The sequence below is a fragment of the Bos grunniens genome, chromosome 24 (genome assembly GCF_055505025.1).
Source record: "Bos grunniens cultivar Pamir isolate PY7600 chromosome 24, Bosgru_T2T1.0, whole genome shotgun sequence".
Classification (NCBI taxonomy): Eukaryota; Metazoa; Chordata; class Mammalia; order Artiodactyla; family Bovidae; genus Bos; species Bos grunniens.
The window spans coordinates 36,075,191-36,102,504 of NC_141188.1; the positions used below are offsets into that span (position 1 = coordinate 36,075,191).

The 27,314-nt window shown below is 39.4% G+C and overlaps 1 protein-coding gene across 1 annotated transcript in view; it reads right to left on the reverse strand.

Annotated features, from left to right (window-relative positions):
• Positions 1 to 27,314, reverse strand: part of MIB1 (MIB E3 ubiquitin protein ligase 1) — a 96,683-nt gene that overhangs the window by 68,321 nt on the left and 1,048 nt on the right. The window contains exons 2-4 of the mRNA XM_086372995.1: positions 9,413 to 9,584; positions 7,477 to 7,606; positions 737 to 841 (exon numbers count right to left, since the gene is read on the reverse strand). Of these exons, the coding sequence (XP_086229121.1) occupies positions 737 to 841; positions 7,477 to 7,606; positions 9,413 to 9,584 (407 nt within the window). The remainder of the gene's footprint in view (positions 1 to 736; positions 842 to 7,476; positions 7,607 to 9,412; positions 9,585 to 27,314) is intronic.

A 27,314-nucleotide genomic window follows, 5' to 3' on the forward strand; every position in this document is an offset into this window, starting at 1 on the left:
ATATATATATATATATGCACACACATATATATATGTATAAAGTGACCAATATATACTTACTATATTAAGGAAATGAGCTCCTTTACACACACACACACACACACACACACACAATCCAACTCTCTGTTAGTTACAGCCTCCTTTGCCACTGGATTTCACATTTAGTTCAATCCTAGCCAAAGAGTCATGGGTCAAGCTGTTTTAATATGGTACTTTAACCTAGCAATTCCACTTCTAGGAATCTATCTTAAGAAAATATACCCATAAATGTACAAAGACATATGCACAAGGATGTGTGTCACTGAAACAGTGCTTGCAACAATGAAAAACAAAAACAAAAAACCAACCCAGACACCCATCAACAGAAATATCATAAACAATGGCATAACCATACAAGGAGTGCTACTCAGCCATCAAAAAAGAATGAGAATCAACCAATATATAAATACTACTCCTTAAGCACTTGAGTAATGTTTCTAGGTCAGTCATGTTCAATTATCAACAGTATACTTTAAAAATACAGGGAAAAAACGCCTTAAAAATAATGTTAACACCTATTATATTAAATTCTCACTTTACAGATGTTCCTTCCTACTGCATACTCATGATTCAGATGGCTGTATTATGATAAAAGGAAATGACACAACAAAAAATGAAAGATTACAATAAGGGCTATTTTTAATTTCCTTTCTTTCACCCATCCAATATTTTCATCTTTTATGGTTCTTACACTTACCATGCCCTCAAAGCCAACTCTGTACAGGTTCTTAGCACCATTATCCCAGAGAACGTAGGCTGCGCTATGCGGGCTTGATGCACTCCAGTCTTGGATCTCTGTTACCTAAGGGAAATTTTTGAGGGAAAAAAAAATCTTTAAGAAGAGAGAAAAGGCTGATTCTTTTAATTATATTTAAATCTTTAAAATTACTTCAGTTACAATCCTGTGTAACAGGATCATGAAAAACACTTACTTGCCAAATATATGTCACTTCTAACATATAGTTGAATTACAGATATTTTTCCAGAATATTATAAGGTTATTTCTAAAAGCACTATAGAAACTTTATTTATTTATTTATTTTTGGCCATGCTGCATGGCTTGCAGTATTTCAGTTTACTGGACCAGGAATTGAACCTGGGGCCAGAGCAGTGAGAGACAGCATGGAGTCCTAACTACTGGATCACGAGGGAAGTCCCTAAAACTACAGCAGAAATTTTATATTGAGAGGCTTAGTGATTACAGTGATGGATTATCAGCAAACACATAATTCAATTCAAAATTTAAAATCTGTACTCTTAAAGGGTTCCTTCTAACAGCAGTGTTATTCTTTTAAACCTATTTTTTGATACAAAATGTAAAATCTTTGACCAAATACCTAGAACAATTTAAGATAACCCAGCTCTCTGGTTAGCTGAACGCGGATGAGCACAGGCTCAAAGGTCGTGTTTAAAGAAGGCCTGAGAGATCTGGTTCCTCCAGCAGTGCCCCTCAGCTGCCCTGAAAAGCAGGCCATCCAAGCTAAAACGCCCCGACTACAACAGAAACCCAGACACCACCTCCAGGCCCCACATGCCACCAGACCAGATGGATTCTTTAGAGCAGTCAATATTTAACAAAAAAACAAAAACTGGAGTTGCCATTGATCTAGGGCGAAGAATCAACTACACAAAAACGACACACAGTGCGCACTGAACTTGGGGTTTTCAAGTGACCCAGTCTACAGCCCAGACTGGGAGGCTGTACATGGCAACTCAGGACTCTCCATCTGGACACTTACCAACCACCCTTCATAGTTTCTCAGAATGCCAGGCTGATACTGAGCGTAATCTTTAAGGTATGCCCTTAAAACCAAACTACTATTTCAAATAAGACACATAATGACCGCTTCATTTTCACCCTGTGCTAAAGAAACAATTTTGCATGCCACGTATTTTACAGTGCTTTTGTGAGATAAAACGTGTTTATACTTAGGACTTAATTAAATACTTGAATAATATTTCAAAGCATTAGTAAATAAGTATTCTTTCTAATTTTAAAATAAATTATATGTTATAAAAATCTAACACAAACTTTAAAAAATAATTAAAAAATGAAACGAACATTAGACTAAGAAAAAGAAAACTACCAGTACTTTGAGTCCCCTGCGTGCCCCTCATCAACGCCACCCGCTGCCTCCTAGCAGAGGTAACTAGCATCCTGACTGTGGAGTCCCCTGCGTGCCCCTCATCAACACCACCCGCTGCCTCCTAGCAGAGGTAACTAGCATCCTGACTGTGAGTCCCCTGCGTGCCTCTCATCGACGCCACCCGCTGCCTCCTAGCAGAGGTAACTAGCGTCCTGACTGTGGAGTCCCCTGCGTGCCTCTCATCAACGCCACCCGCTGCCTCCTAGCAGAGGTAACTAACATCCTGACTGTGAGTCCCCTGCGTGCCTCTCATCAATGCCACCCGCTGCCTCCTAGCAGAGGTAACTAGCATCCTGACTGTGGGGTCCGCCGCTGCCATGCTGCTTTATGATTTTCACAAGTAACCACTGAATAATCTCCAAAAGCAAGAGTTTCTAACATTCTCAAGTGAAACATGCAATTGGTAGGGAAGAAAATCGCTTTTGATTATAATACAGTCAGATTCTATTTCATTTATTTTTACAAATGCAGTGCTAGATGAAATAAGCCTGTGCTTTTATGAGAGGGACAAAAAAGCATTTGATCAACTTTTAAAAAACAAATTTTGTTTAAATCGAATTCATCCTAAATTTCAAATTACTTGGAACATAAGCAAGTTCATTACTCAAACTGTGAATCACTAAATGAAATCACTTCATTTGTTAATGTGATTCAGTTTATCAAGGAGGAAATAAAGTGGAAAGCATAGGAAAATAACTTCATTAATTTCTTACTTTCGATTCTGATTAATAAATATGTGTGGAATGGCTACTAAAACCATTAGGTAGAAGGTCGCTGAGAAATTCTGTAAAGATCAAACTGACAAGATGTGCACTGATCAATCTTAACACCACTAATAGGATAATCAAGACTTTATAGGCCTTCTTCATGTGCGATCTAAGTACACACACCAGAAGTGAGGTACTCTTGCCAAAATAAACTTGACCCTGAATCTACTCATTTCTCTACATCTAACAAGTTATAAGAAATACAACAGTTAGAAGAACACGTTAAACAATACCATAAAGAATCAATCAGAAAAATACAAAGATTTCTTCAACAAATAAATGGCAGTTTTTAAAACACTGATAAATTCTTAAGTTGGATGTTGGGTGCACAGGTATTTGTTATATTATGCTTTCCATTCTGGTGTATGTTTGAAATTCTCCATAATAATGTTTTTTAAAAAGAAGAAAATATATCTAGTGTATGTGTATGACGCAATTAACATATATTTAAAGCATGTGTAAAATGAAAACAGTCTTGAAATACTAACACAGATAGTTAAGACCATACTACACATTTCTATGCTATCCTTACATCATGTCTGTCAAAGCCTGCACTTGACCTGCTTATTTTTGTGTTAACGCTGTTGTCACCATGCAAAACACCATGGTACATGCAGGCATTTGACAGGCCATAGACGGTATCAGTACTAATACAACATCACCCAATTTGGTATCTATCCCTTAATATGGCTCAAACTAACCCTACAGTTGAGAACACAGAGTAATGAGAATGGGGAATCTTGAACCCCAAGGAAAAAAGATAAGAATACACTACCACCTTCACGTGGGTTACACCAGGTTTGTGTGGGTTACACCAGAGGACTGGGAGAGAGAGGCGCCAGCCATGAAGGAAAAGGGGGAATTAAAAACTTTATTCATTCACACACAGGGTCAGAAAGAGTCAGACAAAAATTATATTCCATTTCAAACATGTGCTTAAATAATGTTACCCTGAAGACTTCCTATTACATTAAGTTCCCTCACTCAGAGTCATATGTGCAAGATGGTTTCATTTATTTTTCTTTTTGTTCCTAAAATGTAACAAGTATTAAATCAACAAACCAAAAATGTAATACTGATGACTCAAAGCTTCAAAATTGCTACTCTGTATTTCACCTAAGAAGTGTCAATATAACACAAATCCCGAAAAGTGCCATTTACGTGGCTTCAGGCTTTAGCAGCAACTGCTTTTGAAAAGGTGATGAAAAACAGTTTTTTTTAACCCTCTGACCACATAATTAAGTGTGAGGAAGAATATAAAGCTAAACCACTTTACAGAATGAAAGTATTAAAAAATTTACTTCTCATGCACTCTTTCAAAAAACATTAATAGGACATGTACTCCAACAAAAGGAAGAGTAACTAAGGAAGATGATGTAATGGGATACAGAAAACACAAGATCCAGCCAGGAGAGAGACAAAGGCATCCATCAGAGGCTGCCAAGATGCCTGCTGGGTACCAGGTGTCAAGGGCAATCTGACTGCAGCCACGGGACTCACGGGCCAGACATGCTGAAGGCTTTCATTACCAAGATGTCCACTGCCATCATATCACTTTATCGACCTAAGGACACACTGCCTGAGTGAGCCGGACCCAAATTCTCAACTGAACTTGGCTTATTGGACTATGTAATGATGAGGTTCCCACTCTCCCCTGCATTCCCCCATTCCCTGCCACCTAAACCAGCCGAGGTTTCTCATCCCACTCAACAGAATATTCTGCTTTGCCTTATTCCTAAAACTTTGAGGTGTATCATGGTAAGCTTGGAAGCAAACAACACATGCCCTCTGACTACATTCCTGTTCAGTGTACAGCACGCGGTCCATACTTCTGCCCTTCCTGGTGTCCTGACCGTGCTGAGCCCCGTGTTTTCCAGGACCTACTAATGACCGTGTCTACTGACTACCCCAGAAAGACTCTTACAAGCTCCCAGGGATGTCATTATCCAGAGACTAAATTCAGTTTATCTTCTCCCTAGAAGCTTTCGTCTAAAAGCACAATTCTGCTCTGTCTTTACAAAGGCTAGATTTCTGCTTGCTACTTGGTTTCTCAAAAACTTAAATCCTAAATGTTGTAATACAGAGCACTAAGTCATACAGTAATAAAGACAAACAAGGGAATAATGACAGGAAGAATTAGTTACCTCGCAGGGCTTTGCAGCTGGGAAAGAGTAAACAGAAGGCTTTTACAGGTATTCGTAACACTCTTTTTTAATCCGTAGAGTAGGAATAAAATTTACCTTTTAAAATTTCACTACTATTCTTCAAGCTTCAACATATGTTTTATACACCCCATGTGACACAGGATTGCAGTAAACAACTGCAGAAGCTGTTTACTGCACAAAAGGCCTTGCCAAAGAGGAAAGCAGAGGGTTACATCCAGCCTGAGTTCCACTCACCAAGACCCTCTGCGTTGGGACAAGGCTGTTCCTGTGCCCACCCCCCAAGGGATACCTCTGCTCTGCCACTGGCTTGCCAAGCATGCCCCCATAGCACTCCATTCAGCCACAGATGGTGTCTTCCCCAAACTCACACTGGTCTGTGGTCTAGTGTTGCTTCTAGAAACGTGCTTCTCCTTATGGTTGCCCAGGGTGCGGGTGGGGAGGGGAGATGAGGGATAGTTAGGGAGTTTGGAATGGACATGTACACTCTGCTGTATTTCAAACAGATAACCAACATGGACCTGCTGTATAGCACAGCACAGGGAACTCTGCTCAATGTTATGTGGCAGCCTGGATGGGAAGAGAATTTGGAGGAGAATGGACACATGTATATATATGGCTGAGTCCCTCTGCCGTCCACCTGAAACTTTCACAACATTGTTAACTGACTATACCCTAATACAAAAAAAGAAAGAAAGAAAGAAAGAAATGTGCTTCTCAAACTTTAACGTGCACTTGAGTGACTTCGGTATCTTATTAACATGAAGATTCTAATTTGGAAAGTCCAGGAGGAAGGTGACCTATTACCTAGCATGCCTGTAACAAGCTGTCAGGTGACACTAATGCTGCTGGTCACAGAACTTAGATTTGAATTCTGGCTCTCCATCTCCTCTAATGAGAACACAGGCCTCCCAAGAGTAGGAGCCTCGTCTTTTCTGTTTATTCCTACAACCTTCACGCCTGGAACAGAATCCTGCACCTAATTCAGTTCACTTCAGTCACTCAGTCATGTCCGACTCTTTGCGACCCCATGAACCGCAGCACGCCAGGCCTCCCTGTCCGTCATCAAAGCCCGGAGTTCACCCAAACTCATGTCCATCGAGTCGGTGATGCCATCCAGCCATCTCATCCTCTGTCGTCCCCTTCTCCTCCTGCCCCCAATCCCTCCCAGCATCAGAGTCTTTTCCAATGAGTCAACTCCTCTCATGAGGTGGCCAAAGTATTGGAGTTTCAGCTTTAGCATCAGTCCTTCCAGTGAACACCCGGGACTGATCTCTTTTAGAATGGACTGGTTGGATCTCCTTGCAGTCCTGCACCTATGTGGTCAGTAAGTATTTACTGAAGTTTTTCTTAAAAAGCATTGCTTCCTAATAAAAATCAAAGTACTTAAAAGATAAAAGACTAAATTATTTGTCTGACTTCCAAACGTTAAACATTAGACCTTATCATTTAAAAATGAAATCAATACAGCAATACTCTGAATTTGGAAAACATTTTATTTGACAAATGTTTAAAAATCTTAAATTCAAAAGAATTTACATAGCATCAAGTAGTACAAGAGGCCTTCAAGTCCCTAGGAAGAATTCCTCAGATGACACAGACTTTAAAGTCATCATTCCTTAATGCTAAGAACAATATTTTACAGAAGGTAACAGTGGAACAGGGACTGATGCTGAAGTCTCAAAGGGAAATGCTATTAATTTCAGTACACCAAGCAAAACACCCAGAACACACATTCAGGATTTGAAAACACATTCAGTACACCGAGCAAAACACCCAGAACATACGTTCAGGATTTGCTGACTGATCAACGACTGCATCATCAGCAAAAGCAACACGAAATCCAAAATAAGCAAAACCAACAACCCACTTACCCTGATATCTCTGGTTATCCCACCCCATTAAAGAGACTACAAAATTCCCTTCAGAATAACTGCCGTAATTGACCCCCAGACCACTCTACCTATGATCTCTCAGAAACGCATCTGTGAGGGAATGGAACATAAAGCAAGTAAATTCACATGAAATGTTAATAACAAGAAAGCCTAGAGCATGAGATACTGCTTAAGGAGGACTGGCCCAAAAAGGATGTTCGGAAAGGCATTCTGGACAGCAAAACAGCAACGTGAAACCTAAAGGAGGAAAAGAAAACCTTCTACCCACCAATCTTCTCACTGAACACCAACGTGTACAGCAGAGAGGGAACAATCGTTTTTCTTCCCAGGGGAAAAAAATAAAAAGTTTAAGAAACTGTTATTGGCCTTAAAGAAAATGGGCCACGAAATTCAATTACAGTAGTTTTAACATCTACTGAATATACAGTATTCGAGAATAACATGACGGATCAGAAACAACCTTTACCTTTCCCCTGCGTCCATTCCCTCCGTCCTGATCTTCCCACTGCCAGTCCACTCCTCGTACCACTCTGGCACCTGCGAAGATCCCTCGGGCCGTGATCTTCTTCGATTTTCTACGAGACTCTAACAGAACCCTAAAAGAAGATTATCTATTTTCAATTTTATATAAAAATAAAATTGGTAATGGGTGGCAATTTATTTTTTAAAATAACGACTATATAAAAGGTTATTTTGAAAATACAAAAGATTTTTCTTTGCTCTGGTTAACACCATAAAAGTAACAGGAATACTTTCCACATTCCCTAAGGTATGCTGATGAAGACATTAGTAGTTGGAATAATAACAACAGTTTATACTCACTTAGCTTTTCCTATACATAAAAACAGAGATATAAACTCTGTTACCCACCTTAAGATAAAGGTACTATTTATTACATTACTCATTTTACAAAAAGTCCCAAAGAGGTAAGCATCCATAACTTGCCCAAGGTCACAAAAGTTAAACTGGAATGGAATCAACACATGAATCCAGTCTGACCACTGCAGGGTATCACTGCAACTCTTCACTACTTTAGAGATGGCCTATACAAAACCCAACAACTGCCAGGCACACACTGCAAACGAGGGCCTGAGAGAGACAGCACCACGGCAATGGCAAATGACGAATGGCACTCGACCTTGGGCAGAGGAAGACAATAAGGAGTGGTAGGGACTTTGGTGAGTGCCAGAGGACGCTTTGTCTAAAGGGGACAGATGCTCCTGGGCTTCAGCCAGCTGCTGCCAGGAACAAATGCAGGCCCTGCGGTGACAGCCTGGGTGGAGGGGGAGTTAGAATTCATAAAGTGATCTTTCTGTGAAATCACCTTTCACAGAAAGTCACCTTTCACAGGTTTTACAAGGTAAGTAATTGCTCAAAAATTGAGAGCAAGTCAAGCAAAATACACCTGTGGCCTGGATCTGATCTACACCAAACTGTCTCTAAAGCAGTGTACACCTACAAAAGACTACGGACCTTGAAAGAGACTGTACATGCAGCTACCTAGACAAGCATGGTTCTCCAAAGCCTTCCATCCCTTATTTTCCTACAGCTTTCTCATTCCTAAAGAATCAAACAGAACTGGGATTTTTAAATTCTACTTTCATCTCACTATTCATTTTCAAAATGTCTTTACTACACTCCAACTTTAAAAACTGTAAGCAAAAGACAAAACTAAACAATTTGCAGAAAATGACTCAACAAATGGCAGGGCCAGGATTTGAACCAGGACAGTATGACACAAAAATCCATCTTTCTATTACTCCTGTTGCCGCCTCCCTTCACCGACTTGACTCGTTTCTCTGCATTAGTCACAGCTCCCTGAGAATACTCCATCAGCGAAACCTCTGCACCCACTCACACTCAACACTCCTCTCTTTGCTCCTAAGACACTTTTTATGTATCTGTATATACAGTCCGAAACATCACATGATAATCACTGCTGATCAATGACAATCCCTTAACCTGTAAACTGCTTTAAGAATAACATGCCCTGTTTATCTTCAGATTTACCCAAGTACAGTCTTAAAGCTCTATAGTCTGAATAAATGTCTCTTGATTCCGTAACTGTGCCCTAGTGTTCACAGGATAGAATGCATATGGAGAAAACCATCAGCCTTCCTTGGGCCACCCTTGCACATCCAAACACTGAGCAGGGCCACGTCTCTATACAAGAGAACAAACAGCCCCGATTATCCTGGAAAAACGCACCTAGCTCCGCTGCACCAGTTCTCTTCTTGTCTGTGGTGGCCCTGGTGGTGGCCCCATCTAGCCTGGTATCTGCTACTTCCTACTAAACCAGCTGTCAGAAGCTATTTCCTAATCCTATTTTTAAGGCTGAATGGTACAAAAAATGTAACAGAGACAAAGAATCGCAATTGGAAAAGAAAAATTGATTCCCATACCGCTCACTCCCTGGTGTGGTAATTCTATAAAAGCGATGCCTTAAATGATGTTTATCTCCATGATAACAAACGGTGCACAAGTCGTAATTTGTACACTCCGCACACTTCCACCGAATGCCAATGATAGGCTGCTGGCGGCAGGTATCACACATGGTTCCATCATGCTTGATGCCTGTTAAAACAGAGATGCATGCTGACATTAATTTCAAGTACTGTTTATTTGAACAGTATTCCCTGAGGGAAAAAATAGGAACACAGCATTTTACAAAATAGCTCAATAAAGCAAGAAACAATATTTCAAATGAACCATATACGGTTTCAAGATAACAGCAAATATTCTAAAGAGTACAAATTACAGACTAAACCTTTTCTATTCCTTCTTTTGTCATTAGTAAGAACACTTCTCAGTAGCACTTTCCTTGCTCTCATCCAAACCTGAAACTTACATTCAATCCAGAGAGAGAAGGAAAAATTCTTTATCATCAAGGAGATGTTTCAGACTTCAAACACATTAAAAACTTTTTGAGCAACACAAACCTATTCTCCAGGTAAATAATTCCAAAGAAGAAGACAGTTTTATTCTCATAATACCAGAAACAGTCAATTAACTTAAGCTTTTATCCCTAGGTAATGACAACTTTTTGCTTCCCAGTTTAATGGGAAATAACATAGCTGAGTTTGTTGTTGTTGTTTCCTTAAGGAAAAAGAAGTAATAAATGCTAGAAAAAGAAAACAAGCACTTGGTAAAACAACCTCCACCAAAAATACCACTACTGACACTGTATGGTACGAAGACGAGGGAATACTGCTCCTTTACTATTCTGTTACACTAAGATCACTTGTTCACGTAAATTAAAACCAGGGGTTTTTTAAACAATGTGTGGCCTGTGAACATCAGTGTCACTACTTTATGACATGCTGTGTGGTCACGCCCGATGCTGACACCCTCCTACATCAAATTCTGGCTCTGTCAATAATAGCTTTCTCTGTGTCCACAAAAGTCATTTTAACTAAAATATTTACATGTAAAACTACAGTATTTATTTCAAAACACACAGTGGAGAAGGAGGGGAAGTACGGTGAGCTGAGATGAAACAAGACTGCTCATTTGAAGTTGGGTAACAGTTAACACGGGGGTTCATTATACTCTCTGTTCTGTATAAATTTAGAAAAATTTCCAATAATTAAATTAAAAATGAGTCCTATTAGTTCTCAGAACCTCATTCCCTTTGGAGGAAGTGATATGATCTTTAAAGGAAAGGTATGTTCTAAGAATAAAATGAGAATGTGCAGAATACGCAAGAACTATAACACAAAAGTAGTACCGCTGTAACTAAACAAGAACTCATACACTACTGCTACTTCCCGGAAAAGAGAAAAACCCTACTGAACTCTTGTCTATATCCAAGTTTAAAATCTCTATAAGGATGGTAACCAGATTCTAAATTAAATGCCTACGCTGAGATGGTTAAGATGTAAAAGCGAGGGAGGGATGGGGTGGGGAGAAATGAACACTGGAAGGAATGAGCCCTCACTAGGGAACCGAACTAGCCATCACCACTCTGAACTCAGACTACCTAGTCTCTGAGAAATCAATTCCTGTTGTTTACAAATCCCCCAGTCTGTGATAGATTGTTATGGCAGCCCAAGCAGACCAGGACAATATGGAAAGAGAGATTGTGAAGCTGAAGTGATATAACAGAGGTAAACATACTTAGAAAGGCATTTAGAGTAAAAAGGCAAATATAAGGAATTAGACTGCACTTAACCTTAATAGAGATATATTAAATGTACTAGTCAACCAATTCTAATTTAATGATCAAAGCTGCCATATATCCTTGGCAAATATAGCAATACTCTATACAAAAATTAAAGAACAAATTTCTCAATTTCCCAGAGACTACATATGGAGAATAATCAATTAATTCATGTGTGGATGACCTTCATTTTAGCAAATTACCCACCCTCTCCATGCACTAATTACTATTTTATCTCTGGTTTTTCCCCAAAGCTCATAGCTTCCCTGAGCTGTACCTATCCCCTGGGTTCCTTTCATTGTGTTCACTCCACGATAGCAACAGAGGGCACACCTGCCATTCGAGACAGACCTACTCAAGGGTAGCTCATCCGGCCCTTCCCATTCTAGCCTACTTAATTCTGACTGCCTCAATCATGGAAGTGATCATCTGCCACAGGCTCAAAGGAGATTAGACTCCAGCTTAACAGACTGTAAACTAAAATTAAAAACCAAATTTATGGCTGCACAACTCAGAGCTACCAGCATTCACTGGTACTGCACGCTTTAGTGTTTTTAGAATATAAATCAGAAAGCCAAATGCAATTTGCATCTATTCTTCCTTTTGGGGTGTATAAATGTGTACAGAGAAAGGATTTGTTTGGTGTTTTTCAATCATATGAAGAGGGTTGTTTTTTTTTTTTCCCCTAAGTAGCAAGGAATCCATAATCTGGCTAATCACAAGGGTTACTAAGAGTCTGCTATATTTTGATTTAAACCAATATATAACCTTTCCTTAAAGTGTTCATTTTGAAAACATAATTTTGTAAATATTCTTGTAATTATTATCTCCCAACACAAATAGCAAAAGTCTACAGAGTTAAGAAAGAAATTATCCTGGCTCACATTAAGATTTTAAGGTAAATTTTAAAACCTATCAACAAAGACTTTGAACAACTGTCATATCTGATGCAAGGCTACTAAAGCGAATTTTAAATTTTCATAAAAATCGCACTTTTTAATAATGGCAAAAATCACTATATGAGCAGTTTTTTAATTCATCATTTTAATACTGAAATACAGATATACACCTGATTTAAGATTTTATATCAGTTACATTCCTAGAAAACTGAGTGTATACTTAAAATGGAGGAAAGGTGTAACAGATTATTTTCTAAAGAAAATCTCACCAACTATATCCACCCCAAGTGCTCCTCTGACAACAGGACAATGAATAACAAGTGACCATCAATAGGCAGGTCTGTTTTCCTCCCCCCCTGAACCAGAGGGGACATTTGCCTTGGTTAACAGAAGGTGGCGAAAGTGACACTGCATGATTTCTGTGCCATTTGTCTGTCCATGTGTCTCTCTCTCCCCGTTTCAAGATTCATGGCGCCCACCGCCCCCACTGTGCCATGTCATGGGCACTCTCTCATACTAAGTCTGGCTACCTGAAGCTGCCACAGAGAGGTGGAAAGACATGCCCAAGGAAGCCTGGCTGGGCCAGCCCCTCCACTGTTGACTCTTCTCCCTGAAGCCCCAGACAACGGCGGAACAGAGGCAGGCCATTCCCCACTAAGCCTCGAGCACACAAATATCTTCCACAATACAAAGTTTTGGGCTATTTGTTATGCAACCATTGCAACTAAAACAAAGCAAGTTAAAAATAAGATACAATCTTTGTTATAGTTCTCTGGAGTACAGTGTAGCAAAAATAAGGATAATGAGCTAAATATGAAAAAAGGAAATCATAAAAGTGCTAGAAAAAATAGTTGAACAGCATCTTTTATAATCTTGAGTAAAGTCTAAGCATGACACAAAATGTAGAAGTCACACACATAACCATGTAAGCACACCCATACAGAAAGTGTACAAACGGAGAAAACCAAGCCACTCCTCCCAACTGCACACAGTGGGTCGAGGCAGCACAGATGAGGAAGGGGAGGGCGCTTCCACATTTGTTTGCTGTTTGTACACTTTTGAATTATTTATTTTTTGGTTTTTTAAATTAATTGGTAGATAATTACAATATTGTGGTGATTTTTGCCATACACCGATATGAATAAGCCACGGGTGTACATGTGTCCCCCATCCTGAACCCCGCTCCCACCTCCCTCCCCAACCCAATCCCTCTGGGTTGTCTCAGCACACCGGCTTTGAGTGCCCTGCTTCGTGCATCGAACTTGCACTGGTCATCTATTTTACATATGGTAATATACACGTTTCAATGCTATTCTCTCAAATCATCCCACATATAATGATTGTGCCTTCTCCCCCATAGTCCAGAAGTCTGTTCTTTACATCGGTGTCTCTTCTGCTGCCTTGCATATAGGATCATCATTATAAATTTATCGTCTTTATAAATTCCATATATATGCATGAATATATTGTATTGGTGTTTCTCTGACTTACTTCACTCTGTATAAGAGGCTCATTTCATCCACTCATTCAAACTGACTCAGCCCCATGCATTCCTTTTTATAGCTGAGTAACAGTCTATAGTGTTTATGTGCCAAAACTTCCTTATCCATTCATCTGCCTACGGACATCTAGGTTGTTTCCATGTCCTAGCTACTGTAAACAGTGCAGCAATGTACATGGGGGTACATGGGTCTCTTTCTTCTAGTTTCCTCGGTGTCTATGCCCAGCAGTGGGATTGCTGGGTCATATGGCAGTTCTATTTCCAGTTTTTTAAGCAATCTCCACACTGTTCTCCACAGTGGCTAAACCAGTTTGCATTCCCACCAACAGTGTAAAAGGGTTCCTTTTCTCCACACCCTCTCCAGCATTTACTGTTTGTAGACTTCTTGATGGTAGCCATTCTGACCAGCGTAAGATGATACCTCATTGTGGTTTCGATTTGCATTTCTCTAATAATGAGCAATGTTGAGCATCTTTTCATGTGTTTATTAGCCATCTGTACATCTTTTTTGGAGAAGTGTCTGTTTATTATAATTTCATAACTTTAAAAAGGAAGTACAAGAGATACCAACTTTATCTTCCTGAATCAGCACACATTACAAATAACACATCCATGTATGTGAAGATGGTGTCAAGAAAGCCAGTCAGGTGGATACTGTTGCGAGGGAAACAGAAATTGATACAGTATCTACAGAGAAGGTACCTGCAAAATGTTTTAAATGCTTTTTAAAGATTTTGACCCCGCCTTGAAAATTTTAAAAAGGTACACCCAGTGATACCAAATTTTTTGTAGTAAATAAAAATTTAACATAACTGATGTTGAAAATATGAGACAATTTATGCATCAACTAAGGTAATCCATAAAGGAAAATTCTCTGTGGTTATTAAACTACATTGCAGAAGAAACATTACTGAGATGGTAAACAATATTATTATTTTATAAAGTAGTTTGCTAAGAATTACAATACAGCACTTTGGTAAATAAATTGTATGTATAACACATATGCACAGAAAAATTAGAAAGATAACCCCCAAAATGTGCTTGATGGGATTCATTCCCCTTTGTGGTTTTTCAAGTTTTCTACACTCAGTGTATATTAATTGTAGGAAGCAGCTGGGTAAGAAGGGGCATTTAATATGCAGTATAAGCATCAGAAATGCTGGTATATGTCCCTTACAATTAAAATAAAAGCTGAAAATAAAAATACGAGGAACTCCAATGATTTATAGAAACCAACTTTCAAATTGTTACGTTAGCAATGTGGTACCTAACAACTCAAAGTTTTTTTCTTTTAACCCATAGCCTAACCTAGTTATTCCATGCTTATGAAAATAAAATGCATACCTAACACGTACACTCCTTAATCTGTCTTAACTCAGGAAAACACCAGGACCCAAAACTGCATAATATCAAAGAGCAGTGACAGTAAATGTCCACACAACAGTTACATTTCTGAACAAGGTCTAAGATAGGTCTCCTATGCCATCACAAAAAGCCAAGCATACTAAACAAACTGGCCCCACACACACTGAGAGGCACACCCTAAACTACTGGCCCAGCTCTTCAAAGCAGTGTGGACTGATGAGAGCCAAAGGGAAAACGTATCACCACCTGACCAAAAAAAGACAAGTCCAGGTTTCAGCTAGTCCCCTACTTACATATTTTTCATCTCTAAGTGCATTTTCCACACGTACAAGGATAACATTCATCAGCTCATAATCTGAGTATACACTTTCTTTAAATGGAACCATTTAAACACACAATGATAACTGGTTAAAAACAAAACACCCTCCTACAATTCATGGTTTTAAGAATACTTCAAGAAAACCATTAACGTACACAAAAGCACATCCAAATCCTTTTTTGGTTCCCACAGTTCAAATGCCAACAAAGCTACCGAACAGCTGTGAAACTGACCAATGCTGAGAACTGGAGAAAGTCAACAAAGCAGCTGCTCCAACACCAAAATGAGCAGGAGAGAATTTTTAATGACAATGCAATGAATTGACTTTAAAACAAAAGTTGATATTTAAAGAAAACATTAAAAAGGAGAAAGAGCCTTAAATGAGAAGGCCAACATTTTAGTAACCTCTTACTGTGGTAGCTTTTTTGTTTGCCCTTACTTCATCCACCCAATTCATTCTCACCTAAAACTGTCCTCTTCCATTCAAAATCTCAGCCCTAGCAAGAGTTATTCCTTAAAATTTCCCTTTCTTGAAATTTAATTCCTTAACTAACCCCATTAGTGTTTTTTCTCCTTATAGAATACCACATCACCCTAGAGAGTAACGCTCTTTCCCTTTGCTAAGCTTTATGAAGACATCTGCCACTGTTAAATGAACCACCTGATGATAGCTTTTGACTCATTCTAATATTTAAATGACCATCTGCTCTACATTTAATGACATCTCGCCTAAATTCAGTAACTTAGAGAATTTACATAGCTTAAGTCTTTTTGTTGGCTAATTTTATGAAAACGGTAAAACATGCTAATTGAAATCAATAACCACAAGTTCTTAAAAGAGGCAAGGAAAACAGTTCAAATCCACAAAGCATTGATTTAAGTAAACTGCTAAATTTCTAGAGAGAAAAGATGATCGAAATAGAGAAGTTTCTCACTATAAGCAGTTCATTATGTGAAGCAAGAGTAAATAATGTAAATGTTCATTAACAAGAGAGTGCAGACATATATGAGGTATATAATGGAGTATCTAAAATGAACCTTTAAGAGCCACACAATTCGACATGGATGAACTCTTCAACCATAATGCTCCATTTTAAAATTATACAAGAATACAAAAATGTTGATTGTTTACAGATATATACAACATAGCATAAATGTAAAGAAATCCATAGGAACTACTAATTTCTACACAGTGGTAGCAGAATTTCTACAGAGTGGTTACTTTATGAGAGGAAGGGAATGAAATTGGGAAGAAGTACAGTGTTCATATCTTAAATACTGTGTAATAAACTTTTAAAATAAAAGATAAGCATTCCTAGACTAGTACAGTGCCTAGTTAACCCTCTACCTTTTTGCCCTAATTAAAAGATTTCACCTAACAGTAAGAAGTAATATACAAGCCATCAACCTGTGTTTAAACGCAATTACTTATTGTGGCGTAACTATTTGCTGATGTAACTCAACTAACCAGGAATTCCTATTTCTGATTTATGGATTCACTTAATTTTAAGCCAAATCAGGGTGACAAAAAGTTTACAGAGATTAAAGAGGGTTAACCAACTAGAATATGCATCTTATCCTCCCTGAACCATCAAAGTACTTATTGTTTAGAAACTGACTGAAATGTAATTAAAATTCCTGATGAGGGTGAGGCCTTTGTGACCTGCCAGCTGCTTGGTATACTCCACATTCCTTACTCTTGAGAAACAGTAAATTAGTGAAAATAAGATTATTATTAATACTAATTACTACTTAAATCAGTACACCAAGCTAGGTGCTTCACATATATCACATAACCTTCCCAACAATATTAAAAGGTAGGCATTATTATTCTCAATTATAGATGAAGAAATTGAGGATATGTGGGCTCAAATTCAAACCATGTGAGTCTGATTACAAAGCTTGGCCTCTTATGCTCTTGACTCCACCTGGGTTTTTTCTTTACTTAGCTCTGATTTTGTTTGAAGAATAATTACATATCTAGGGCATCATGTTTCTCATTTAACATACTACACTCAAAATAAAAGCTATTGAATCCCATTCTAATAACCAAATAAATCTCAGAGAGATACATTTTAAAAACTGAAAAGATTGTCTGCGTGCCTGACTCTGCAACCCCATGGACTCCTCTCACCAGGCTCCTCTGTCCAAGGGATTCTCCAGGCAAGAACACTGGAGTGGGTTGCCAAGCCCTTCTCCAGGGGATCTTCCCCATCCAGGAACTGAACTTTTGTCACTGAGGTCTCCTGCATTGGCAGGCAGGTTCTTTACCACTAGTGCCCCTTGGGAAAATGAAAAAATTATCTATTTCTTAGTTAATTTCAATAGTGTAGTAGAGTGAAACACCATCGACTTCCAACCAACTCTTATTTTGAGTTAAGGAGATGTCTTTGAAAGTGTCTCACTCAAAATCTACGATTCTCTCATCTTTTCTGTTGGACAAGTTATTCTCTCATCTATTTTTTCTACTCTACTTTATTAAAAGCTTGCATAACAATCATGCCTCACACAATTCAAACAAAAGAAACAAGGTATCAAACTAGGCACACAACTAGCAATTTCAGTAATATATTTGCTATCTATTTTAGCACTTGTTACACAAGAGTAGAAAATGAAATGAAACAAAAATGAGAACTTCATCCACTTTTTTCCCTCCTAACAGATAAAACTTCATTATTTCATTTTAGAAGCAAAACATCTACGTAACTTTACCTACTCCAACTTCATTTGACAGATGAAGAATTAAAGTTTAGAGAGATTAATGTTATAAAGTATGGGGGGTGGGGGAGAACTGACAAGCCTGGATGTGAACCTCAACCATCAACCAATTACTTATGAAATCTTGGGCAAACTTGTTCATTTCCCATAGCCTGTTTTCTCATCGGTAAAATGAAGGCTATCAAATAACACTTTTATGAGGACTAAATGAGATAAAGTATGTAAAAAGCTTGGCATAATTTCTGACACATGATGCAAGTCCGGTAAATGTCTGATCCTCTAGTTAACAAGTCCACATGAGGAAACAGAGAATGAACAAACACCTTAACTTCCCTACTAACCCGGTGCATTTTCCACTGTTCCATGAAGAGAGGCTGGCAAAGGGAGGTAAGCAAGGCACCATAATGTAAAACATCACAATCCCAAGCTTTCACGATTTATTATTACTACTAGCCCTACAAAACCCACTCCAGTGTTCTTGCCTGGAGAATCCCAGGGATGGGGGAGCCTGGTGGGCTGCCGTCTATGGGGTCGCACAGAGTCAGACATGACTGAAGCGACTCAGCAGTAGCAGCAGCAGCCCTGCAAAACTCCCAAAGTCCAAATAATGATTTTTTTAATATCAGAAGTTTCCACCCCATTTCTTGCTTTTTTAGGAACAAAATTATCATCAAGACAATAAACCCACGCCTGGGAGAAAGCCATATACTCTTATCATGAGTGTGCATAGAGAATATAAACTAATCCTAACCACAGCAAGCATCTACTAAAGTAAATATACTCCCAAAGTCACTCCAAGCCAGAAGTGAGTGTCTGGACTACCTGCTACGTTCCATTATCTCCTCCATTAGTTTAAACCCCACCTTATCTTAGTTGTGTTCTACAAGTTCATTTAAAAGCTGGTTGTTTAGAATTCAGGATCATTTTCCCTCAGAAATGAACTTGTAAAGATAACTTAGATACCAGACTATTTCATAAGAACCTATTTACACAGAGCTAATCTATGGGAAAAAGATCAAATTGTTTCTGTGTTCCTAGTTCAGTCCGAGGAGGTGGTTTATTGTAATGCAAACATCCCAGTTTAAAAGGGGGTGGGGGGCAAGCTAAACTGGCCACGGGGACATCTGAAAGTATATGAGCAAAGAAATAGGCTTAGGAGAATGAGCAATGTTCTAAAAGAGCCATTTTCCCACAGATACTTCACATGCTTAAGCTCTTGTCTGGTGACTCAGTACAACAGTCTCCAAAGTGAGGTACATGACCCAGGAAATACAAAAGAATGTGCTATGAAATGGAAGAGACAGGCTCACAATCTCTTATCTATTCCAAAATCCCAAAATTCTCAAGTTGTTTGTAAATGAGCAGCAAACTGAGTGGTAAATCCTGATCTGAATGAACAAAAGGCTATGTTGTTGTTTTGTTCAGTCAGTCACTCAGTTGTGTCCGACTCTTTGCGACGCCATGGACTCCAGCATGCCAGGCTTCCCTGTCCTTCACCATCTTCTGGAGGTTGCTCAAATTCACGTCCATTGAGTCAGTGATGCCATCCAACCATTTCATCCTCTGTCGTCCCCTTTCTCCTCCTGCCTTCAATCTTTCTCAACATCATGGTCTTTTCTAATGAGTCGGCTCTTCACATCAGGAGCTTCAGCTTCAGCATCAGCCCTTCCAATGCATATTCAGAAAAAACCAGTAGCTTTGACTATATAGACCTCTGTCAGCAAAGTGATGTCTTTGCTTTTCAATACGCTGTCTAGGTTTGTCATAGCTTTCCTTCCTAGGAGCATCTTTTAATTTCATGGCTGCAGTCACCATCCACAGTGATTCTGGAGCCCAAGAAAATAAAATCTGCCACTGTTTTCACTTTTTCCCCTTCTATTTGCCATGTAATGATGGGACCAGATGCCATGATCTTAGTTTCCTGAATGCTGAGTTTTAAGCCAGATTTTTCACTCTCCTCTTCCAACCTCATCAAGAGGCTCTTAAGTTCCTCTTCACTTTCTGCCATTTGAGTCATATCATCTGCATATCTGAGGTTGTTGAAATTTCTCCCAGCAATCTTGATTTCCAGCTTGTGATTCATTCAGCCCAGCATTCTGCATGATGTACTTTGCATATAAGTTAAATAAGCAGGGTGACAATATACAGACTTAATGTACTCCTTTTCCCAAATTTGAACCAATCTATTGTTCCATGTACAGCTCTAACTGTTGTTTCTTGAACCACACACAGGTTTCTCAGGAGGCAGGTAAGGTGGTCTGATATTCCCATCTCTAAGAATTTTCCACAGGTTGTCATGATCCACACAGTCAAAGGCTTCGGTGTATTCAGTGAAGCAGATGTTTTTCCCTTAGTATAATTATTCATACGCTTTCTGCAGAAATACTGGTGTATCTGATATGACAGGTGCTGCTCTGAACCTGGAAGTGGGTGATATGTATGCTGTGGAATACCATATTACAGCTCTAAATTCCAAAAGTTTATAAACTCAGTCCCAAGCATTCTGAAAAAGGGTATGGACTTCCATTAAAACGTTCACATTTACTATTTTCTAAAAATCTAAGAATTAAATTAGGTTAGTAATTATACATTACTCAGCTGATACTAGAACCCTCAGTGCGTCACTAAAAAACAAAAAAAAATCATACAACACACACAATACAAGGTGTAGTGAGGATGGGTGGGAGTTTGACAGCTGAGGGTCTAACAATGTCGCTCACTTCTGGCACACTAAGACATAGCTAGGCAGACTTGCAGAATACATCTTAATGATATGAAACCACACGTTGATTATCTTGAGATAAAGTGCTTAAAGTTTCTTTTTTTTCCTACAAAATAAGAGTAAGTATTCCCAAATTGCACACCTTTTCTAGAATGAAAAGTGGTTGCTAACAGTATGCTTCCTAGAAGATACATATATTTTTTAATTATACCATTTAATCTGTCCCTCCAGGTAAAGGTGATGTCTGACAAGAAATAAGAAAATAAATGCAGTCTAAAGGGAACTAGAGTAAGCAAGGTGAAAAGTGACATCTGAAGATACTTCCCTCATTATGTGGTCTTTAGTGCTGAAACACTGTGTGTCACCAATAAACTCTAATATCTGCATCCATAAAAGAAAATCATTTTATTTCATCTTAAATTCAGTGGATTCTGAATTCATTTATTCAAAATATAAAAATGAAACACCTTCCAATTCGTTTGTAAGAAATGATCAGGATCAGAAAAGATGGAAAACTACCAGCTAAATTTCAATAAAAATGTTTACTTAACTGGTAAATGAAATAGAAACATAAGACTGACTTAGGTAAACACACTGCATTAATCAGGGTCCAGTCAGCAGACAGGAAACCACGCAAATCCACCACTTCTAAAAATGGGAAAACAATGAAAAAACAGGATTATTTAAATGTAAGAGGCTTAAAGGAGGGGTCCCATAGGGCTGGATTACATGTTACATGTGGGATACATGTAAACCATTAATGTCCAACCATAGTGTTACATTAAGTTAATCAAACAACCATATCACAGACTAGAACAATTTATCTCAGTTTTCTAGTCAACTTTCCCTCAGGAAAAGTGGTACAAATGGTGATCATTTCTGAACTACTATAAACAGAAGAGAGGATGATGAGGAAAAGCAATGAATTAACTGAGTTTTCGTCCCTATAATCTGCCATTCACCAGCTTTGGGACTGAACAAGTTTCTTCATCTCTCCAAGCGTGAGTTTCTTTTTATCTGTGTTAGGAATCCACCTGTACATCTAATGAGTCCAAAGCTCTTTGAGAAGAGCGATTTATTCAGAAAATACTCATCCAGAGCTATGGTTTTGATAGAAAATGGAGATACAAGGAACAAACACACACACATTCCTTCCCCCCCAACTAATCATCTCATGCAAAAGACAATTACAACCAGCATCCCTGGAGCAGCAGAAAGGAGCACAGGGAACACTGCAATCACACTGTCTAGCAATTAAAGGTGGAGGAGAGAACCTGTGGGAGGCTACCTGGAGACACATCCAAAAAGAAATATCTAATCTAACCACAGAGATAAGCCTGTAGTTTGATGGCTCTGTTGGTAAAGAATCTGCCTATAATGCAAGAGACCTGGGTTTGATCCTGGAGAAGGAAATGGCAACCCACTCCAGTATTCTTGCCTAGGGAAATCTCATGGACACAGGAGCCTGGCAGGCCACACAGTCCATGGGGTTGTAAGAATTGGAAAATCCCAGGGACGGAGGAGCCTGGTAGGCTGCAGTCCATGGGGTCACTAAAAGCCGGGCACGACTGAGCGACTTTACTTTCACTTTTCACTTTCATGCATTGGAGAAGGAAATGGCAACCCACTCCAGTATTCTTGCCTGGAGAATCCCAGGGACAGGGAGCCTAGTGGGCTGCCGTCTATGGGGTCACACAGAGTTGGACACGACTGAAGTGACAGCAGCAGCAGCAGGAACTAAACCACCACCATATATTAAGACAGCATTACAGGTGACTTCCCTGGTGGTCCAGTGGCTAAGACTCTGTGCTCCCAATGCAGGGAGCCTGGGTTCAATCCCTGGTCAGGGAACTAGACCCTACATGCCGCAATTCAAGAGTTCGCATGCCACAACTAGGGCTTCCCTGATGGCTCAGACAGTAAAGAATCTGCCTGCCATGCAGGAGACCCCGGTTAGATCCCTGGGTTGGGAAGATCCCCTGGAGGAGGGCATGACAACCCACTCTAGTATTCTTGCCTGGAGAATCCCATGAACAGAGGAGCCTGGTGGGCTACAGTCCACAGGGTCGCAAAGAGTCAGATACGACTGAGCAACTAAGCACATGCCACAACTAAGACCAGGTGTGTCCAAGGGCCAACATCATCTCCATCACCTGGGAGCTTTTAAACTACCCTTGCTGAATTCCACACTTAGTGAATCAGAATCTGCATTTTTAAAGGTTCCCAGGTGACCTGCATGCTTCAGTTCAGTTCAGTCGCTCAGTTGTGTCCGACTCGTTGCAACCCCATGAATTGCAGCATGCCAGGCCTCCCTGTCCATCACCAACTCCAGGAATTCACTCAAACTCATGTCCATCGAGTTGGTGATGCCATCCAGCCATCTCACCCTCTGTCGTCCCCTTCTCCTCCTGCTCCCAATCCCTCCCAGCATCAGAGTCTTTTCCAACGAGTCAACTCTTCCCATGAGCTGGCCAAAGTACTGGAGTTTCAGCTTTGGTATCATTCCTTCCAAAGAACACCCAGGACTGATCTCCTTTAGAATGGACTGGTTGGATCTCCTTGCAGTCCAAGGGACTCTCAAGAGTCTTCTCCAACACCACAGTTCAAAAGCATCAATTCTTTGGCGCTCAGCTTTCTTCACAGTCCAACTCTCACATCCATACATGACCACTGGAAAAACCATAGCCATGCTTATTCTCTGACAAGTACTGATAGAGGGGTAACTATTTTTGAGAACTTCAAGTTGATTTCTTGAGGTCCTCGTTCAACCAAGTTGCAATCTACAGGGAGTATTAAAACTAGATGGACTTTCATCATTTAGAACATCGTTTTAGTAGATGAAGATAAAAAAGGAAAAGGTATGTTATCTAAGTCTTCAAAATAGATAGGCTCTTTAGGAAAATCAAGCTCTCCTTACAGATGCCTTTAGCAAAAACCATCTCACAATGGTTAGGACTTCCCTGGTGGCTCAGACGGTAAAGCATCCTGCAGGAGACCTGGGTTCGATCCCTGGGTCGGGAAGATCCTCTGGAGAAGGAAATCGCAACTCACTCCAATACTCTTGCCTGGAAAATCTCATGGACAGAGGAGCATGGTGGGCCACAGTCCACGGGGTCGCAAAGAGTCAGACACGACTGAGCGACTTCACTTTCACTTTCATCTCACAATATCTCATCCTTTTCAGGTCTGGCATCCTACTCTCCAAACACTGTTCACAAAAGTCCTGTTTTTTCCCAAGGCTCTCTCCCCAGATAACACTCTTTTCTCCTGTAGATCAGAAGAGAAATAAGGGGGCTCGGAAAGGAAATGCTGAGGGTTATTAATTGACTTCACTTTTTAACCAGGGTGAGCACTGCTAGGCCTTCAACTGAGTCATGATGTCTAAGGAGTTGGTCCACGTGTGACCAAGAAGCACTCTTTGCCAGAGGTGGAAGAAAACGACAAAGAACCACCCCAAGACAGCCTGGACCAACAATACCAGAAGCTGATTTTAAATAAAATCATCTATACTTCTAACTTTCACTATCCATACTCAGGAGGGTAGACAGAACCTTAATGGGCAACGCAAATTATCTTCTCCACTCTTTCTCTGGTAACAATACAACACTGAGGTCAAGTGACCAAAAAACGAGCAGTGAGTAAAAAGACATTTCTCCCCAATCCTATAAAGTCAGTATCTAAATGATAAAATGTTGACTATACCTACTTGATTACACAGTTCCCAAAATGAACTCCCAACGAATTCAATAACCTAGGTATTTCCACAACCTTCTTACTCACTACAAATTAACCAAATATATCTGGATACAAGACAGAAGTTATATCATTCAAATATACACTAAATGCTCCTCTTTTCAAAGCTTGACTATCCTAGCCATAAATTCAAACTTATCATATGACACCCGAAAGAAATAAAATAAAGCTTATGTGCCAAAACGTGACAGACCCCACATACAACCCTTGGACAAAATCTCCAAAACACAGTAAAGGAATAACAGAAAGATTCAAAATGACTCAACCACTCCAGAATCCTTAATTCTTAGGAAGTTTCACAGAATTTTATTTTAAAACGTACCCATTTCTTAATTCCCAGACTTCAATAAATTTTCTATTCATATACTGTGAGTACACATAAGAAACAAAAACTTGAATAATCAATCTCAGTTGTCCTGGTAAATATTATAAGAATTTTAAAAACAATGAAGCTTAAGAACACAAAAGGCATAAAAATATAACAAACACCTACATACCCACGACCCAGTTTACGACATAAAATTTACCAAAAAAATTACCACACTACACTTCCTTCAATGTAAAGATATCCACTCCCCTGAGTTTGGCATTTATTATTACTTTTTGGTATACTTTTACCACATAAGCACATATCCTGAAACTAATGAGTATCAACTGGGGGCAACCCTGCTCTCTAGGGGGCACCTGGCACTGTCTGAAATATTCTGGGTTATCATGGCTACTACCAGTGGGCAGAGGCGCGTGCACAGGGGAGCCCCTCCAGTAAAGAATTATCTAATCAGTTCCAAACAGCAACAGTGCCAAAACTGAGAAACCCCGTCCCAGACAGTCAACAGGACTGCTCCACATCTTAACAGAGCAGACGCTGCCTCCTTTAAGAAACTTTACTTTCTTGCTTTATTTGCAACACTAATTTTCTATAGGGGTTTTAAAAACGTTTGCTAACAGCATCCGATGAACAAGATGAACTGATACATACCAATAGATTAAATAATGTGTAAAATTATCTTGTAAACTAAGATTTTTAAACCTCTGAAAAATACCTGTTTTTACATAAGATAATGAAACTATTTATAGGACAGATATATCCCATACTATAAAGCATGCAGGGAACAGGAATATCCCTTCAAAACCTGCTGCAGTAGAGGATTTGTTACACTTTACCTTTACCCTGGAAAGATATTTAAAGTTTCCCATAAACCTACCATTACGGATCCCAAGATGCCTTCAAATTGTTGAGTTGTGGTCAAAGATTAGCTTGCGCCAGCAGGATAAAGTTTTAATTAAGAGTGTCCAGAAACAAGAATATGCCCCATAGTGTTGTTAGGAGGGCAAATTGGTAAAAATGTCTCTGCAGGGCATTTAGTCAACATCTACCAAAATGTTACATATATGTACCCTTTGATGCGGCAATTCCACTTCCGCAGCGCTCAATACACATCCATATACATGTTCAAGGACTCATTCAAAACATCATTGTAAATAAGACCTGGAACAATACAAATGTCCATCAACACACCACTGGTTAAATAAAGTACGGCATACAATCACTGGAATATTATGCAGCTATAAAATAATAAGGTAGACCTATATTTGCTAACATGGAACAATCACCAAGGGGCTTCCCAGGTGGCGCGAGTGGTAAAGAACCTGCCTGCCAATGCAGGAGACATAAAGAATGCAAGTTCGATCCCTGGATGGAGAAGATCCCCTGGAGACAGGCATGACAACCCGCTCCAGTATTCTTGCCTGGAGAATCCCAAGGACACAGGAGCACGGCAAGCTATACAGTCTATGGAGTTGCAAAGAGTGGGACACGACTGAATCGACTTAGCATAGCATAGTATAACAATCAATAATAGGTACTATTAAGATAAGAAGCAGAAGTACAGAAGAGAGTAATACAGTAGTTTCTTAACACTGTTTTAAAAGGGTTGCAGATTTACAATACATTGATATTTACATATGCTTCCAGTGAGTATTCTGTAAGAACACACTGGTGGTCCCTTCCTGTACCGGGAAATCTTTTCTTTTGGCCCTGCACATAAATCTTCTGCAACATTTAAACAACCAGCTAAGAAACACAATTCTAGGCATTATCTATTCAATAACTGAATTGCCTTTGTGTTAATTTCCTTTCTATTGGCTGCTAATAATAACTATGTACCCATTACAGGATCTGTTAGATTTTGCCAAACTCAATCATAAAGCTTTAGAAATAGCTAAAGCATGCTGAAAACTATCAAATATGAAATCTGAAACTATTTCCTACTGAACAGGGTCCCAAGGATAAATCTACGTGAAAACGAATTCGATTATTCTGAGAACAAGCTTTCAGGTGATTACATTACAGAAAAATTCTAGAATCAGTAACCAACAGTTCCCTGAAATGTGATGAATCGAGAAAGACAATGACTCAGAGCCTTGTTAATGGATAAGTCTCTGCCTTAACCTTACAGATGAACTGAGATGTTAAAAGATACCAGGTGACCCTACGCCTATCTTCCACTTGAGAGAGTATTTAACACAAAGAAAGGGTTCAATATTGAGACTGTTTTTCCTTCTATTGCTATAAAGATACACAAGGAAACAATTTAGATGAAAAATCAGCCCACAGGGTATCAAGTGGCATTCAGCTACAGAACTCCAAGTCTTTCTGCATGTCAGATGAAGAAGAAAGGGAATCGCAACAAAACCGAGGTACCAACGGCCCCTCGGTAATTGTTACCGGCCAACGAAACACCATATGGCAAGGCAAGCCTCCCTTCAGACACTTATCACTTGGAGGCTGATTATTTCAATTCAATTGGACAGGCCTCTCCAGATCCCTTCCCTGGAAGAGGGGAGGGGTCTGTTGTCTTCCCGGTG